The following is an 18,199-nucleotide window of genomic DNA, read 5'->3' as shown; positions in this document are numbered from 1 at the left end:
ATCAATTTATGTTCGATGGGTAAAATTTACAATTGAAGTCACTGAAAAACACTGCTCTTTTGACACTTCAAAATTTCATACCATGAATTCGAATCCCGTTAAAACTTGAGTATCCGTCTCTGCGTGAAGATGTCGTTGCGGAGAGTGTACAGTGCTGCCGTTATGCGGAAATTTTCGAAAGTTGAGAGAAAAATGTTGATTCGCGCATGCGCGGGGATCGAACTGACGCAAAGCGGTAGGTACGTCAGCTGTTTTGTCCGCGGTCCATATAGCCATCGAGTGTTGGTGTTTGTTGATCGTCGTGAGGTTTGCTGCGCGTCTGTGCTGCTTCAGGTCCCTCTCTCTTTCTGCTCGGTTTCATCGCGTTTCCTTTGTTTGTGATATCGTAGTAGTTGCATTAAAATAATAAAAGGACGAATAAGCAACATTAAATTCGGGAGCGTTAAAAAGTTTAGTCAGCAACGGTGTGCAACAAGATATCGAGGGTTGCCAAGAGTCCGAGGGCAGGAAAACGTTCGAGATATACATATATATATATTGAATATACACATACAGCTCTTCATTTTGTGAGAGAACGCTTTTTGCTCGTGTAGCGTGTGCGTTGCTGTCGCGAGCTCGCCAGTGACAGTGAGAGCGAGAAAGACGGAAATTCCGACTGTATCGCAAGAAGAAAGACAGAAGTCACAAGCGCGAGAGTGAAAGAGAGAGAAAGAGGGAAGGGAAAAAAGGTCGGGAACGCAGAGAGACCCGTTGTGTCGTGAGGTGATCGTGTGAATAGGCGTCGAATCCTGTGTTTTCCCATACCTCGGTCCGTTATTTTTGTTTAATTATTTTCCAACCACGCACACGAAGTTTCGGTGAGAAAAACAGCGAATACGCGATATTGCGTTCGGTCAAATCAAGAAAACCAAAATAAAAGTTCGTAATAGTCAAATTTTCGCTTCTGCGACGAATCAATTATCCTTATTCTTGATCGAGTATTTTTGTGAGCGTTTTCTGTGAGCGTTTTTGTTCGGATATTCGTGAGTGTAACATTTGAGCGTTTCGAGACTAAACCATGGCACAACCAACGAGCAGCGCTCTGAGGGCACTCGCCCTCGAATACAAGAGCCTACAGGAAGAACCCGTCGAAGGCTTTCGCGTTAAACTCGTCAACGAGGACAACATGTTCGAGTGGGAAGTCGCGATCTTTGGGCCTCCCGATACTCTTTATCAGGGAGGATATTTCAAGGTTAGTTCCTTCTTAACAACCTTCCTCCCCCCCCCCCCCTCCTCCCCCCTCGTTCGGTCTTTATCTTTCACATCAAAACTCTGTAAACATCCTTGCACACTTTCGATTTGTTCACGATAAATATTTATTCCTGTTTTCTATCACTTTACGTTTCTCCGTGTACGTACATGTATGCAGTTTTTAACCTCTCTTTCTCTCCGTTTCTTTGTCCCTCCGAGAGAATCGATCCGTGAGCATTATTATTTTCATTTCTCCGAATCGAAAGGGCTCCCACAGTTTCAGCGGGAACTCTGCAATGGACTGGCTTCACTATTTATGTGACCTCGTTATTATAATTATTATTTTTTCCTATTTCCATGACTCTCATCACTCGTATTTCTCAATGATCTCCAACACGAGCTACGAAGGATATGTAAATGCATGTTTCGAAAATAATTCTTTCGTTCCCTCCACTCGAAACGTGATGACCGAAACTCTTTTATCCTCATTTTTTGTTCATCAATTTCGTATTTTTTCACATTTAGCTTCGAAGCATGCTCGCGTTCTCATAAATTTTTCTTTCATTCGAAAAGTTCGGGCTCGAAACTCACCGAAGAAAATCGATTCCGGAATCTTCAAAATGAAGGGAAAAAAATAATTTCGCTGCGAATTTCATCCAGCTATCGAAGAACGCTTCCCATCATGAATAAGTGAAAACTCTGTCCTCGGACTCAAACTACCCCTCGCGCATCCAATCTTCTTTATAAATTCACGAAAATAAGCGTAACGCCTTGTTCGTGACTTTTTCAACTGTCGCCACGATCGTCACACTCGGCGCGTGTCACCACCGTCGAACATTGTGTCTCCTTGGCCGATTGTCAAAGAAAAATAATCCTCGACTCGGAGAGCTTCGGAAATCTTAGGGAAATTAAATCCAGTTTAGTTATCGTGGTAGACTTGTTTTCTCATTTGACATTGCCGCTCGCTCCGAGCTCAGCTGATCTTAGAAGGCAACGTGTTTCGACCTCCCTCGTCCTTCGAACAGCAAGTCGTGGATTCGGCATGCGCCTCCTCAAAAAATAGAAGCGAAAATATTCGTTCGGTCGAGTTTCGTTGACATTTTTCTAAGCATCGCTCTTCAAATTGTTGTTTTTTCAACCAAACTTTTTTAGACCACAAAAAATTTGCTTTTTTTTTATAAAAATCGATAAAAATAAATTTGATAAAAATAAATATTGATAAAAATCTTAAAGACCAAGGAGGCTGGAGATTCTGCCGCGTATTTTCACATCTCGAATCGACGCACTCGAAGCGTCGAACACCAGAAACAGCAAATTTGTCATTTTCGACGAAATATTCCGCAACGAAGTGCAACGAGTTGTTGTAACTAAAAATTTTCTACACACGAGTGTCTCGTCACGCGTATGCAGCGCGACACTAGTTCGACGAAGCAAAAGTTCTAAAAGTAGTTTGTTCCACCCAGCAGGGCCAACGGATGCAGAGATATGATCACCGGCGAATTAATTTTGCGTCACAACGGGACCTCCGCCGAGGCTAGACGTTTGTCTGCGCGCGCCTGTCAACTGCGTTGCGAATAAATTCGCCAGAAACCGAAACTCCCCAAATATTCTTTGCGGGCTCGAGTCGAGGGACGGAAGAACATTTTTCGGGAAGCTTGAAAATCGCTGAATGAAATCGCGAGAAAAATCGGGCCGGTGCGAAGCGATGACATTTTTTTCACGACGCTGAAGTTTCCAACGTTGGAGTCCAACGAAGTGATCTAAAAAAACTCTCAAATAATTCCAGTAAATCTCCAATTTTCTTTCCTGCCGCATTTCCAATTCGTTATTTTTTAAGCCACATCAATAATTCGTGAAATGAAAAAATAATGAATTATAAATCTTTTTTTCGTTCATTTCGTTCAACTCCAACGTTGCAAACTTCAACGTCATTTTTTTTCACGCCTTTTGGCTCTGTCCAACTTTCCAACTCGGGGCTCCACCAGAAATCTAGAAACCGAGGAAATGCGATTCGTCACGAATTGGGGTGTGCTGGATCGGCGATGAAATTCGTGATTTTCTATTTCATTGTCAAAAAACTCTGATCGATTTTGACACTCGATTTTCAACGGGCCTGAACGTCTCTCGACTTATTTCTTCTCCAAAGCCATTTTCTTCACTTGTTTTCAATCCTTCTATCTCCTTTTTGTGTGGAAATGAAATAAAAATAATTCAGAGGATAAGGATCGATAGAAAATGAGGAAGCATCGGATCTGAATATCCACGAGTGTTAATAGGCGAATTTTCCCATCGTAGCATGAGCTTCGAATGCGTTCTAATGGCAATTAGCATTAATTTAATCGGCCATATGTGTCAGCGGGTTGTTCTCGTAGGTGTTTGTGCCTCGATCTTTGGCCCCTGGGCCGAGCCGAGATCAATCGACGAAAAGCCTGCACTCGAATCTCTCCAAATTTATTCCACTCTCGTCTCCCTGCTCTTCCGCGAGCTTTTTCATTAACATAAATAAAGGATGGTTATCGATCCGGAAGCCGAAGGTCCGGAGGGGATTGGATTATTCGATCTCGTTCCGAGGATTTTTTTCCATTTTCAGTTACGCTATCGCTGGATACTGAAAGAAAAAGAAACGTCAAATTCTTTGTTTATTTTTCCTAATGAATCTGCGCGGAAATAAATGTCTCATACTTTGTAAATTTCAAATTGCCAATGTTAATACTTATGTCCCATTTCTGGTACGACAGAAAAAAGTGCCCTTTCTCGAAATTCGATGTTCTTGGACAAAAATAAAAACTCATTACCATCCGCCCCTTAAATCAATTGTTAAATAATCTTGATAAATCGATTGTTAAATCAAATCAATAAATCACAGCTTCGTATGCTCCTTGCACTTGCTGCGAGATTCTCGTAGTCTTTTTTCGTGTCATTTGGTGACAGTTGTTCGATGTGATTGAGGAAAACGCCGGGTTAGATTGAATCTAAAGTAGAAAAGAATGAGAGAGATCTCCAACGCGGGGTAAGTACAATTCATACTTTTAATATGATTCGTTTGGTGCAGAAAGCATTTTCATCATTTATATTCTCGAAAAACATCGAGAAAGGTCGTGCAAGCAAAAAATATATCGAGAAAGCATGTATTCAAACATTTAATTCTGTCGTCAATTTATTTATTACAGAATAATGATGGGCTGGAGGTCCTGTTCAATTTCTCCTTAACGGAGGTTGAAATCTTGATGAAATTCAAGAAGTCATTCTGGCTGCCTTATTCCATTGGTCTATTACACTGATTAGCGAAATAAAACTTTGAAAGAAAGAAATAAAGGAAGCATCGCAAAATTACTTGTACTGTAACGATATTATATTCGTGAAAAGATGTCGTTGTAGCTGCGTTGATGAATAAAGTGAAAAAACATTTGTTTGTGAATTGATTCATCGTAAAAATGAGTGTCCGAAGATAGCACACGTTTTACGAAAAAAGAGAGAAAATTTATGGAGAATTTCTAGATAGTTATACAAAAAATTATTCTCCGTTCGAGCATTCGGAATTTTCACAATTATCCAGACTCATTGCAACCGCGACTAAAAAAATGGAATATTCCAAAAAAGTTGTTCTAGCAAGTTTCAACAAATATTTCTCAAGCGTTCGTGAATGTCGATTCACATCGCCACGAAATTGAGTCGCTAATGCATTTGCCTCAATCTTCAATCAGCCTCCCGCCTCGTTACGGAAAAAAACGGTTTTCAGCCCCGGATAAATTGCAGGGAGACGTTGAAATTGAAGTAATTCGTGTAACGCCATCAGTATAGCGACTAGGAAAAGACGGCAGAGAGAGAGAGAGAGAGAGAGAGAGAGAGAGAGAGAGAGAGAGAAACTGCAGATGGAAGCTCGTAAGTATATCGACCCACGTGGTGGGCGCACATGACTCCAGTGGGCATTTAAACGCTATTTTTGTCATGAACGTTCCGTGTCGTGTGTCGTCAAAGTATGAACGACTGTGAGAATGAGAAAAAAAAAGTAAACAGCGAGAGAAAGAGAGAAGGAGCGAGAACGAGAGAGAGAGAGAGAGAGAGAGAGAGAGAGAGAGAGAGAGAGAGAGAGAGAGAGAGAGAGAGAGAAATACGATGTCGGGGCCATCGATGATAAATTGTGTTCGCCGGGAATGCACGAGCTCTGAGGCGCTCGGAACACGAGCAACACGCCGCCGCTTTCTAAACCACTCTCCTCTGTTCTCCTCCTCGAGTGACTCTCGATTTTTGTAATATATTTTTATTGTATTTCATTCGATTTGATATTGTTTTATTATTATTATTATTATTTTTTCATTTATTTCATTATTTTTCTGAGCGAAGCTTCGAACACGAATTTACGTAATTCCAATAATTTCGTGCATTCGACGCACGTAAGGAGATTAGTGAAATTGCGATGGTAGCGCGATAATCCGGTCGGACGAACGTCTCCGATGCTTGCAGTCCCATCGAAGTGGGACACGATAATTTTTTTTCAAAGCAACCAGATGCAATATTCTCGAAAGTTTGAATAATCAATTGAGAAATTTCTCCTTTGAAAATACGCTTTTTACCATTAAATGATAATTTTATCGTGTTTTTTTTTATCTTCCGATAATTAACGACTTTACATAGGAAAAGCGAGTTTAGAAATGCCGATGCAGCTACGACGACCTTGTTCAAGATCGTTGAAAAAAAACAGCCGATTTAATCTACGTTTTTCACCTGAATTGCACCAATTCATTTATAATGCTCGAAACATTAATTAGGAATATGAATTGTTGAAAATTCACGACATGCATCGTCGCGTGTTGCCTTCGTCAAGCCACTCCAGGTATAAAATCCATGAAAACTCGAACCCCCCCCCCCCCCCCCCCCCCCTGCTCCCTCTCACTCTTTTGCCTCTCCTTGGATCGCCGCAATTTCGAGAGCAAGATCGCTCAACGAGATCGAAGCTGTGTGCTCGACTCGACGGCAGTGAACGCGCTCAGACGACCCCCCCTGGCATCGAGAAATCTTCCCACAGAGTTACAGAATGCTGAAACCGTAGCCTGGATTTCTCTGTAACCGAAAGAGAGTGCGAGGGAGAGGGAGAGACTTGGGTACATTTTGCCGCCCGCACTATTCAGAATTTCTATCCATCTGCCTCTCTTTGCCTCTCTCTTGCCCTATTCTTGTCCAGATTTGAGTAAAGATAGTTCTCTGCTTCATCCACTGCAACCTCAATTTCAAAGATTTCACAAATCCTCAAGATTCACTCTTTTTCCACACGATAATGGGAGTTGGTTTCAATTTTCAAAGGTTTTGATTTTAATTTTTTAAATTTTACGTCAAAAGACAGTAATTTCTTTATTGGATTCGTATTTTTGTTTCTTTTTATTTGAAAAACTTTATTTTTCTTGGATTAAAAATTTTTCTTTACAAATTCATTTGAATTTTACCAGTTCGATGTTTTTACATGGTAAGGGAAATTAAAAAATGGTCAAATGTGTTGACTCAAGATTCACTCTTTTTCCACACGAATAATGCGAGTTGGTTTCAATTTTCAAAGGTTTTGATTTTAATTTTTTAAATTTTACGTCAAAAGACAGTAATTTCTTTATTGGATTCGTATTTTTGTTTATTTTTATTTGAAAAACTTTATTTTTCTTGGATTAAAAATTTGTCTTTACAAATTCATTTGAATTTCACCACTTCGATGTTTTTACATGGGAAGGGAAATTAAAAAATGGTCAAATGTGTGGATACGAAAAACCATGGCTTCATGATGTCGAAGAAAAAGTGACAAAGGATTTTGAAAAACGTGAAAAATTGTTGAACTTGTGGAAAAGAAAAAGCTTCTCCGTCGCTATCAGGTTTTTGCAAGCCAAGCTAAATTGCTTCATACATTTTTCTGCAAAGAATAGAATAATCACAGCTCAATGTTGGGAAACAATTCGTTTCGCTGCGTTGGGAGTTTAAAGAAAAGTTTTCAGGGCTTTATCGTTATTATAAACTTGGGCATGAAAATTTGTTGAGATTTTAAATGAAACTGAAACCTTCTGGAAAAATTGACTGACGCAAGATCTTTTATCATGTTCGAATCGTACGAACTTCAGTACCAATTTCCATGCACGAATAAAGCAATCGATAAACTTGTGTTTTCCACTCCACGATTCCAAATACAATTTTACACTTCGTAGATTCTACGTTACGAAGTTATTCCAGGAAATAATTTACTCGCAATTGATTGTATAACCACCTCAGATCTGAAACATTGTGGAACTATTGAAACTCGAGAAAATCTAGGCATGTTTAAAGCCCGCTGTGAAGAGACTTTCCACCAGAATTTATTATCAGTATATTTTGCCATTCCAAGAGAGTCTTATCCGAGAAAAAAATTCAGCCATTTTGTGTGGTCCGATAACAATGGCTGATCCGAAAACAAAAGTTTCTCGAAACTTCAACAACCAACAATTATCAAGAAAATGTGAATAAGGAATGAGCCTTTTGAAAAAACGTGAGATAAACTTTTTTTTACTCGCCCATTTATTCTCAATAGCGTAAACAACTTCAACTTCGCCAAAGCAATTCTTTCGATGTAACTTCGTAATACATAAGGTATAAAAATTTCTACTCTCCTATCCGTTTCCCACTGATATAATTATGATACCGACGAAATAATATCCGCCAACGAGGTCACAACCGTTTACCTTGTATATTTATGAATAAAACGATTGAAACGTAAAGAAAAAAGAGCTCAAAGAAGTGACGATGCTGAAGTTTCCAACGTTGGAGCTCAACGAAATGATCTAAAAAACTGTCCAATAATTCCAGCAATTCTCCAATTTATTTCCAGTCGAATTTGTACTTTGTATTTTTTCAATCTACACAATTACGATTCGTGAAATAAAAAACTGATGGATAAATCATTTTATTTTCATTCATTTCGTTGGACTCCAACGTTGGAAACTTCAGCGTCGTAAAGAAGTGGGGCTATTTCGAGCCTCGTACGAGCTATTTTGAATGAAAACTTTTCACGGTTTTTCACTATCATTCAAAGAGACATAAAAAAAACGAGGGTAAACACTTGTGTACACAAATATTAGATATATAAACTTTGACACACGGTGGACAAACTACACGATAAATTCGAATCAATAACGCTTACGTGTCGCGTGCCAACGTGCCACCTTGTGCATTAATAAAGTCTCCCCAACATGCTTTCAGCTGCTTTATCTTTTTGACAGTCTCTTGCCACATAGTTCGAGGTTTCTTGTACCTCATCCCGCCGAATATTTCTTTCCACGTCACGACAGTTTGTCGTTGATTAATAACGCACTAGTTATTTTTCGAACCCCTTAAAAACTCTGTCTTCAGCTCGGTACGAATTAATCGAATGACGGAGGAGAGCTTGAAAGTTAGACGAGATGGAATTCTAGTCACGTAGTTCGAGGGGTCACGGATTCAATTCGCCGGCTCCTTTTCAGCCTACTTGGACTACAGCCTTCGTATAGACTGTGTCCTCGTAATCGAGTACAATGTTAATTGGGATTGAAAGATATTTTAATTTCGAAGTGAAAAGTCCTTTGCCATTTTTTCGTTGGGCTTACCGTTGCCGAGATATGAATGAAATGAGTCGCAGCCAATCGAGAGTCTGCCTGGGCCCCGCCCATTCCTTTTTAACGGCGCTCCGGATTGGTCGCTTCGAAACGATTCGGTATCTCAACAAGGGTGCATCGGAGCGAAAAATACCAAAGGACTTTGTGCTTCGAAATTTCATTTTCTAATCGAATCCTCGCAGCTCGAATCTCAATTTTTCATCCCTATGTAAAAATAGTACAATAAACAAAAGTTGCGACGATATTTCGATCCCACCATGTCGCACGAGTAACTCCAACGATTCTATGCGCAATGCTCACATATACGTGGCTACGAACGCGGACAAGCATCGGGATTGAAAGTAGGTTAATTCTCGTGGGCATCCTGAAGGATTCCCCGGATTGTTGAACCCACGATCCCGATCAATGTATGTGCCGTCCTCTCTAAACGTCGATGCACCAATTTGTTCGACGACGTCGTTTTTATGGGTCTCCAAAATTAAGGCTTTATGTATACACTTGCAACGGGCGAAAAAAAGTGATTTTCTTGATTTTTGTCCGACAACAAAATAAATGTTTATTGAAAAACTGTAAACGACATTCATTAGTGCATATGCTCATGTGCTTGTACAATTTTTTTCATCAAAAAGTTCCTCAAAATGGCGGAACTCCAGGTGTATTCCAGTAGCACCTTTTTTTGAGCATCAGTTGCGGTGGACATAACTAAAAAAACTGTTAATCTGATCCATACCAAATTTATATTTTTTATTTATTATAATAATAGCTTGGTTCTGAACGAAGGATTCGTAAAAATTTTGATTTAAGAAAAATGGCGACAGTTTTAACAAAAATTCATTTTTCGAGGTGCTAAATTTTCGGGTTTTGTGGTACAATTTTTTTTCCCAACAAAAATACGAAATCCTTCGTCCATAATAAATAAGTGGTATAAATTTCGTACGGATCGGATTAATAGTTTTTTGCTTCCTCATAGAGGAAGCTATGTGACGATGAAATTTTTTTTTTTCCAGTTTTCAATGTCAATGTGCTCAAAATGTCCAAAAACATCAAAAAATCGTGTCTAGAAAAAATCTCCGGATGTGTGTATGTTATGGCACTGCAAAATTCAAACGCTTATAACTCGAAAATGATTTGAGATACAGGGCTACCGTTTTGCATAGATGTTAATCTGAACAAGCTTTTCATTCTCTGATAATATTGTCAGAATTTGAAAAAAAAAATACGAATCCTACGACGTTTTGAAATTTTTTTAAAAAGGGTGTTGTCGCTCTAACTTCCGGAAATTTTAAGATCGATTACTAATTTTTTTTTTACAAATAGATTATTATAATGGGAAGGTTGGTATTGAATTTGGGAAATATCGGTTGAGCGGTTTAAATTTTATGATTTTTGGAATTTTACGAAAATATGAGTTTTTCGAAAAATCCGCTTTAATTTTTGGAAATTAATTTGGAAAAGTTAAAAATCGATAAATAAGTTAAAATTTTATTTAAAAAAAATGAAAAGTAACACATTGCTTTCTAAATATTTTAGAACAATGCTTAAAGCTTCCTCTATGAGAAAGCCAAATTGAAAAATATGAAGCACCTCATAGAGTAAGCTTGAGCACCGTGCATCTTGACCATCTTGAGGAAGCAATTTGCAAATTTCAATTTCCAGCATTTTTAGTAATTGTGTCTACTGCAAAGGTATTTTTCAAAAAATACGGTCCTGAGTTAATCGCGTTCAAAGATTCAAGTATTAAACGACTGCGCGCACCGTGCTTCATTCAAGAATATCTAATAAAAAAATTTTCGATTTTTCTGCCCATCACAAGTGCCTGATCTATAAAAAAATCGTTCGAATGCGTTCAATCACCAATTCATTATACTTTCAGGGTTTCTATTATAGTTTTTTAAATTTACTCAAAATCGTTTATGTGTAAACGAAAAAATCGTTTCGTACAGTGAAACATGGAAACGTTTTAAATATTAAAAAACTCTATTTTTTCGTGACGAGCCGAATTTTGATGTCGCAAGTGCAGAAATCGTTGCTCATGTAAACTTTTGGCTGAATTTTAATAAAAATGCCTTTCAATTCATTATCGCACGTTACGGCAACCGGGAATCAAAGATTTTTTGACAGTCGACTAGTCTGCAGTGTTTTCGAACCTCTTCTCTGGGAAGTCGCGTTCACGAGATGCTTCCTGTTCGTCCAAATTTTTCTAGCTTCTATCGTTAAGGTATTACTGGATGGATAGCCCAGCCGATAAATTGTACCTGATCGGAATTTCCGTAATTCGTGATGTAATAAAAATCTGAAAAAATTGAGCAACATTTGGCAAGTTATGAACTACAATTATCAATAATAATATTGCCCAAACGTTATTAATAAATTATTAAAATAAATATTTTTTTAACAATTTTACAGTAAACCCTTGTTTTTTTTACGAATCGAATGTGCGCATTTTTCTGAATGCTCATGATTTTTTTCAAAATTTTCGTGCATTTTTGAAATTCCCTTTTTTAAATTTTTTAAGTGGCTCTATTTGTAAATTTTTGATCCAGTAACCTTGAGACTTTTCAAAACTTATGGTAAATATGTCTTCTCAAACATATCCAAAATTCAAATTTTTAAAAATTTTTTTCAAAATTTTTTCAAGAAATTTCAAAAATCCACGAAAATTCTGAAAAAATTCATGAGCATTCGGAAAAATACACACATTTGATTCGTAAAAAAAAACAATAGGTCACCGCAAAGTTATTGAATAATTAATTGTTTAAACAATTTGTTATTAACTTTTTGGCAATATTATAATTGATAATTGTTGTTCATAGTTTTCCAAATGTTGTTGAATTTTTTCAGATTTTTATTGCGTCACCAACTACGGAAATTCCAATCAGATATAATTTTTGGTCGAGCTATCCATCCATTTATACTACCTTAATGTCCCCTCAAAATATTCGTTCGAACCTTACTTTTCGTCATCGTTGAGGAACTTAGATTTTTTTCATGCGTGAGGCAGTTTTTATCATACGGAACCGTTGTAAGTTCCCATGGGAATTTTCAAAGTTCAATTTCTTTAAAAAATCTTTGACAACGTGGCTCGACGTTTTTCCAGCCTCTTCGTGAGCTCTTTAATTTGATGCTGAATGAAAATCAGTCATCCGAAGAGTGTCTGGTTTCGTGAAAGGAACGAGCTGCGAGTATCGTACGAAAACCCATTTCCATGCTCACTGCAATGCAGTCTACGGCTGAGTGTTTGTTTCTATGATTTAGCTCTGAAATGCGAGTATTTTACAGATCGATTTGCAGCGTTGCGACGAGCGTGGCGATGCTGGAATCGAGGTTTTCCAGTACGTCGGGGGGGGCGTAGATCGATTGAGTTTTGTCTCCCTCCAAAGCTTTGTCTCTTTAAAAATACTCTCCGCTTCTTTCGCTTCTCTCAAAAGATAATTCTGCTTCTCTGAAAAATTAATCAACTCATTGAAGATGACATTAGGCAACGGAACGTCCGAGTGGTGGACGCTAAATTTTCTTAGTCGGAGGCACAGCAAAAGGCTTCTGTAGCTCGAACGAAGGAGACGAGACGCGAAATTTTGCTGAATAAACGCGTTGGGCTCACTTCCCTCAAACGTTCCATCCGCGTTGAGATCCAAAGAAGTTTCACATCGAGATTCATCCCCATTTTTCCACTCCTCGTGCCCATAAATCGCGACACTTTCCAATGAAATATTCATCCCGAAAGTTGACTGAAAATCCCAAGGAGCAACCTCGTGAAAATCGTCACGACCGAGTACTACTCGAAATAATAGAAATTTCGATTCAACAAATTTTGCACACAATTTTTTGCCCACCGATCCTCATCTCTGTTATTCCGTGCTGTAATATTTATTTTTCATTCCAGGCACACATGAAGTTTCCACCGGATTATCCGTACAGTCCACCGAGCATCCGCTTTATGACAAAAGTCTGGCACCCGAACGTGTACGAGGTGAGTGAACACGAGAATTATCGATTTTTCCCCCTCGCGAAACACCCCCGCTTGCTCCTTTTCTGTCTCTTCGTGGCTCTCTCGTTTCTCATGTAACTGTCGGTTCGCCTGCTACTCTTTTTTATTTTTTTCTTTCTTCATTTATCAATCGCTCTTCCCGAGAAGTTCAACTCACTTTATAATTAAAATTTATTGAAAATATCCCTCAAATATGCTCAATTGAGGGGAAACACTTCCAATGCACAATTTCCCATCGAGTGGTAGCTCTCATAGCTCGAACGAACGGAGCTCATAATCAGATAAATCCGTTTGTTTTTGAACCAGAAAAACTGTAATTCCTTTTGTTTCGTTGCTCTTTTTGATTCTGTTCACCGTTAACGATCTCAGACGGGGAAGAAGGGAGCAGAAGTTTGCCAATTATCTCAGTTTATTCGTCCGTCGATCTTTTCTCCTGGGATTGAACGTTCCATGTAAAAAATAACGTGTAACATTGCTTTTGTTTTTTTTTTGTTTTTTTTTTTCATCATAAAAACAGAATAATGGGAAGTGAGTTGGCGTTTCTGGGGAATAAAAATGCGAATTTTCGCGCGTGAAATAATGTTTGATGTTTGAAAAATAACGAAAGCCTGGTAGAAGCTCATGAAAAAAAGAGACTCTCGTAAAACAATGATAAAATCTTTGGATAACGGCTCGATCTCGTTACAAGGTATAAATGAAGGAAAAAAAGAAAGTCGCGTGCTCCCAGTGATTTATTCGTTTTTTTTTCTTTCTTTTTTTTTTAGTGATAATAGATCTGTCGTTACGGTGGAAAAGCAAAGCTGCTGCTCTATTATTTGGTGAATTAACTCAACCGGGGGGTTCCGCGGTGAAACTTATTATTCGGTTAAAATAAATATTGAAACCTGTGCCAATTTCGAGTGTCAGCGACGTGTATCGTTCGCGTTTGAATTCGGATGATTTATTCACTTTCTTCGGGTCCCGATAGCGAAGATATTGCCACGATTAAAGTCGAGCTTTTGCACGTTTTTGGCTGGGGAACACGTGGAAAAAGATTTTGGGTAAGTTTTTCCACCCTTCGAGAAATAAAATGTGGAGAAAATTGGGAACAGCAGCGATTAGTAAATCCGAAATTCGACAGTCAAATCCACATCGTCGAAAGCGTTGATAACTTATCACAAAATAAACTGCTGATTGTGCTTAACACGAGAAGAAGGAAAACGTCTGCAAACAGCGGAGTTATGGATTTCGCGTGAAATACTCTGTCGGTACTCGCACACACTTGGTGTTTGGTCTCGGGTTGGCCGAGAATCTCGTCGCCTTGCCCTACTTGCTAAGCTCCAGTTCCTCGCACACAAGCAACGTCGGGATGAGGTCACCTATTTTCCCTCGAAAATCCACTATCCGGAGAACTATTTGCCTCCGTATTTTCTGGGACGTTGTCCCTGGGAGCTACATTTTTTTTTTCCTCGAGGCAGTACTTCTCGTCGAAGGTTATTGATCGTAATAATTCTCAGCGAACGAAAATTGCACATCTCTGAAAAAATAGGTGCCTCGTACGAGTCCAAACGGAGGAACGTTTTTGTCGTGAATTAAAAAAAAAAACCAGAAGAATCATCGAAATCATCTCGTCGAGATAAAGTCGCGTTTTTTTCCGCGAGCCCCAAGTTCCTCGTTGACTTTTCGTACAAAATCCTCTCGCTGAAGTTTGCGGTGCGAATATTTTTCTCCTCGACGACGCAGATGAATATTCTCGATGTTTTCAACTCCGTTTTAACGAATATCATCGATAAATGCAATTGGTTATCTGTAAACCTTGAGCCCCGAGGTTGCATGACCATCATTCGTCAACTTTTGGATTCGACAATGGTATTTCCGACACTCTAACGCAGCACGAACCCGGAAGTCTCGTTCCTCTTACCCTTGACATTCTTTATTCATGTTGCTAGGTCTCCCAGTCCTTGCTTCGATGTTTCACCAGCTTTCGAGATCGATATCTCACCTGAGCGTTTACACAGGGCATTTAATTCTTCTGTGACAGATCGTTTTTGTAATATCGATCATTTTTTCATTTTCAGAACGGCGATTTGTGCATTTCCATTCTTCATCCGCCAGTAGATGATCCGCAGAGCGGTGAGCTCCCTTGCGAGAGGTGGAATCCAACACAGAATGTCAGGTAAGAATTAATCGACACGAATCAGCTGACAAAACTCGTTCTTATTTGTGCTTGCTCAATATTTTTTCTCCAATTATAAATCGAGCAGTTTTTTCGATTTATCGTCAGCTGCGATTCATTATCAGCACAAAAATAAGCGAGTTCGTTGAATTCATGAAGAATTTCAGAAGCAATTTATTTTTCATTCTATAATTTAATCGTTTTCTTGACAAAATCGGTATATTTCCTCGATTTTTTTGTCGTAGGACGATCCTCCTGTCAGTAATATCGCTACTGAACGAGCCCAACACATTCAGCCCGGCTAACGTCGATGCCTCGGTGATGTACCGACGTTGGCGCGATTCCAAGGGCCGAGACAAAGAGTATGAAAATATAATCAGGTGAGTGATTTACTTTCGTTAAGAGAGACACGTAATTTTATAACACTACGAGAAATATAGTTTTACGAGCCATCAAAGTAACTAACGCAAAGTTTTGGGTTCATTTTTAAAAGCCAACTATAAAAACGAGACCATTAAAACTAAAAACTTGAATGGGAATTTAGGCTTTGCAGTGGTTGTCTTTGAATCATTCATTTTTTGCCTCGGTTATTTTTTAAAGCTTAGAGAAAAAATTGAAGAAAATAGAGGCTGGAAAAGTCGAGTCTCGAACGAGCACGATAGAAAATATTTATTCATGCACCAATGCATCACTGAATTCTTCCGAGACGGTTAAGTACAAAAAAAGGAAAATTAGTGTATCGTAATGTTTTTTAAATACACTGATCATCGTTTTTTTTTAATGATGGTGAGACGAAAATAGAAAAGCAACGTTGCAAATAGACAAGCAAAGTCCCAGCTCTTACTTGACAGCCAAATAGACCATGGATAATTGAATTTTCTTGAACTTTTAGAAAGCAAGCACAAGCCGCTAAGAAAGAAGCTGAAAAGGAAGGAATCGTGGTGCCGATAACCCTGGAGGATTATTGCATAAAAACTCGAGCGAGGCCAGCGGAGCAGCAGCTCGACATGACCGATTTTTACGACGACGAGTACGAGCTGGACGACGACGAGGACGAACAATTGAGCGCGAGTGATTACGAGGACGGGGATGACAGTGGAAATGGCGAATCGTGATCCCTCACTTGAGGATTAATCAACGAGAACTAAATGATAAACGCCATTATCCAGTTCTGTATAGATTCATAAATTAACGAGCTTCTTAACCGGCCGCTCTCCTCTCTCTCTCTCTCTCTTTCTCGGTCTTTCGATCATCCATTTTCCTTTTGATAATGTTTATTTATGACTCGGTTTTTTTATCGTCGTGCGTACCGAGTCGTCGATATTGGTGCCGGAAATCCGTGAACGAACGAAGTCAGTAGCTCCCGTGATTTGCAATCTCTGATGTAGCTAAATGAATATATATATTTGCGTACACGCGTACATTTTGCATTGAGAATTTGCACTCGTTCGATAACGGTCAGACATGATTTCAGAATTAGAGAATTATCACATCAATTTACAATCCTTTGGGTACTAACGACGAAAATCGAAACGAATAGACGAAAAAAAAAAAAACAAGAATTTAAAAAGGAAATATCGGTGCGGTTCGGTTGTATTTATCGTTTTTTTAATTATCGGAATACTGAAAAAAATCAATCGGAAACGGAAAATCGTGACTCCCGTTGCTATTCACCGTTCGCGTATCCAATTTTTTTCATGGCGCATAGATCTTCATTTCGATTTACAACGAGCGACAGTCGCGATGGGAATTATTGTTTGTTTCTTTTTCGCTCAGGCTAACACGATCGATACATCGGTTGCCTTTCGCTTCTTCCTCCTCTCTCCCACTTCTCTTTGTCTCTACTTTTCTATTTTCCTGATAGAAATAATCGTGAATCTTGCATCGAAAAATAAGTGATTTGCCTCATTAATGTGGTTATATTACTCCTTTCATTTTTCTTTCGGCATATTTTTTTTCTCCATCTTCAATAATAATCTAAGTAGACGGGTTGACGTATTATTCGTATTTTATCGCAAGAATTTAAGTTTCGCAACGGATTACATTCGACTGAAACTCGTTGGAATGTCCAGTTTAGAAGCTCCTTAAATTTGAAACAACGCACTGATGCGAATATTTAAAATAAATATATAAATATATATATATATATACATATATATATAGATAAAAAACAAAACAAAAGAATACAAACAAACAAAACAAATCATAAATTTATTCGATAGAAGCACACGTGCTTTGTTTCGTCGTAACTGAAAGAAAAAAAAATACGAATAAGTTTTTATCGACAGTCCGGTTAACTGTCCCGTTTTCCAGGTCGTCTCTGAAGAAAGAATAAATAAACGAGGCAAATAATAAACAGCTTTCTTCTCCCCATATTTTTCAAAATTAAAGATCATACAGACACCGGCACGTTTACACGAATTAAACGCGTCTCAAATTACATGGATCTCCGTCATCTAGTTGAATTTTATTATACGCGATTATGATGCACCAAGTCGCTCTGTAATAAATTGACGAGAATAACGAATAAGCCGAAAAAGAAATGAAGAAATTTGAATACTTGCCGTTTGGTAAACTTATGGCGTATTGAGAATTAAAAACAAAAGTTAATGAATTTCGTATGTCTATTATTTATATAAATATATTATTATTATTATTATTATTATTATTATTATTATTATTATTATTAAATGAAAATACTAGGTTTGAGTCGGTGATAACGAGATTGCGGATTAATCACGAGTAACTATAATTTCCGGTTTCAATTATTGTTGATTATGCCAACGATCGATTGTTCCGGAAATCACTCCAATTCGCCTGTGCGTTACTTGGATTAGGAAAATCCGTTTTTTCCCTCCCCTCCTCCGCCCCATTGTTCCGATATTGTTTTTTTCCACTCGTAAAAAAGAAATTTACAAACGTTTCCAAATTATTTCGTTCTGCCTATTCGCGAATATTGAAAAATCAATTTATAAGGAAAATTGACGAGTGAAAAAAAACAATATTTAAATCAACCATTTTTGTAGTAGCTCAAGAGCTTCATTTTACGACTGTATCTCATACCTTTAGATGTCATATTAAAAAAAAAAAAAAAACCAAGACAAAGAATGTATCATTTTCATCGAAATTTTCTTTTTGAGTCTACTCCTATTTTTTTTAAATCTGTCCCGCACGCAATTCCGACTTAATCACGAATTTCACGACTTATTGCCAAGTTTCTTTCTT

General features: G+C 38.2%; 1 protein-coding gene across 1 annotated transcript; it reads left to right on the top strand.

The window, feature by feature from the left end:
* Nucleotides 1-271: 271 nt before the first annotated feature.
* LOC122415081 (ubiquitin-conjugating enzyme E2 R2) lies at nt 272-17,588 on the top strand. The gene is made up of 5 exons (XM_043426913.1): nt 272-1,231; nt 12,715-12,801; nt 14,877-14,974; nt 15,220-15,354; nt 15,867-17,588. The coding sequence occupies exons 1-5, from the start codon at nt 1,058-1,060 to the stop codon at nt 16,087-16,089; spliced, it is 717 nt and encodes a 238-aa protein (XP_043282848.1). The 5' UTR covers nt 272-1,057; the 3' UTR covers nt 16,090-17,588.
* Nucleotides 17,589-18,199: the final 611 nt, after the last annotated feature.

The sequence above is a fragment of the Venturia canescens genome, chromosome 8, assembly GCF_019457755.1.
Source record: "Venturia canescens isolate UGA chromosome 8, ASM1945775v1, whole genome shotgun sequence".
Taxonomy (NCBI): Eukaryota; Metazoa; Arthropoda; class Insecta; order Hymenoptera; family Ichneumonidae; genus Venturia; species Venturia canescens.
Note: the sequence above shows the minus strand (reverse complement) of the source record. Positions and strands in the feature narration are given on the sequence as shown.

What these genes read in the sequence shown, in the direction of transcription:
- LOC122415081 (XM_043426913.1), top strand. Translation starts at nt 1,058, where the DNA reads ATGGCACAACCAACGAGCAGCGCTCTGAGGGCACTCGCCCTCGAATAC. An exon ending in GGCACCCGAACGTGTACGAG is followed by an intron (nt 12,802 to 14,876) that starts GTGAGTGAACAC and finishes TTTCATTTTCAG; the next exon opens with AACGGCGATTTGTGCATTTC. An exon ending in AATCCAACACAGAATGTCAG is followed by an intron (nt 14,975 to 15,219) that starts GTAAGAATTAAT and finishes TTTTTGTCGTAG; the next exon opens with GACGATCCTCCTGTCAGTAA.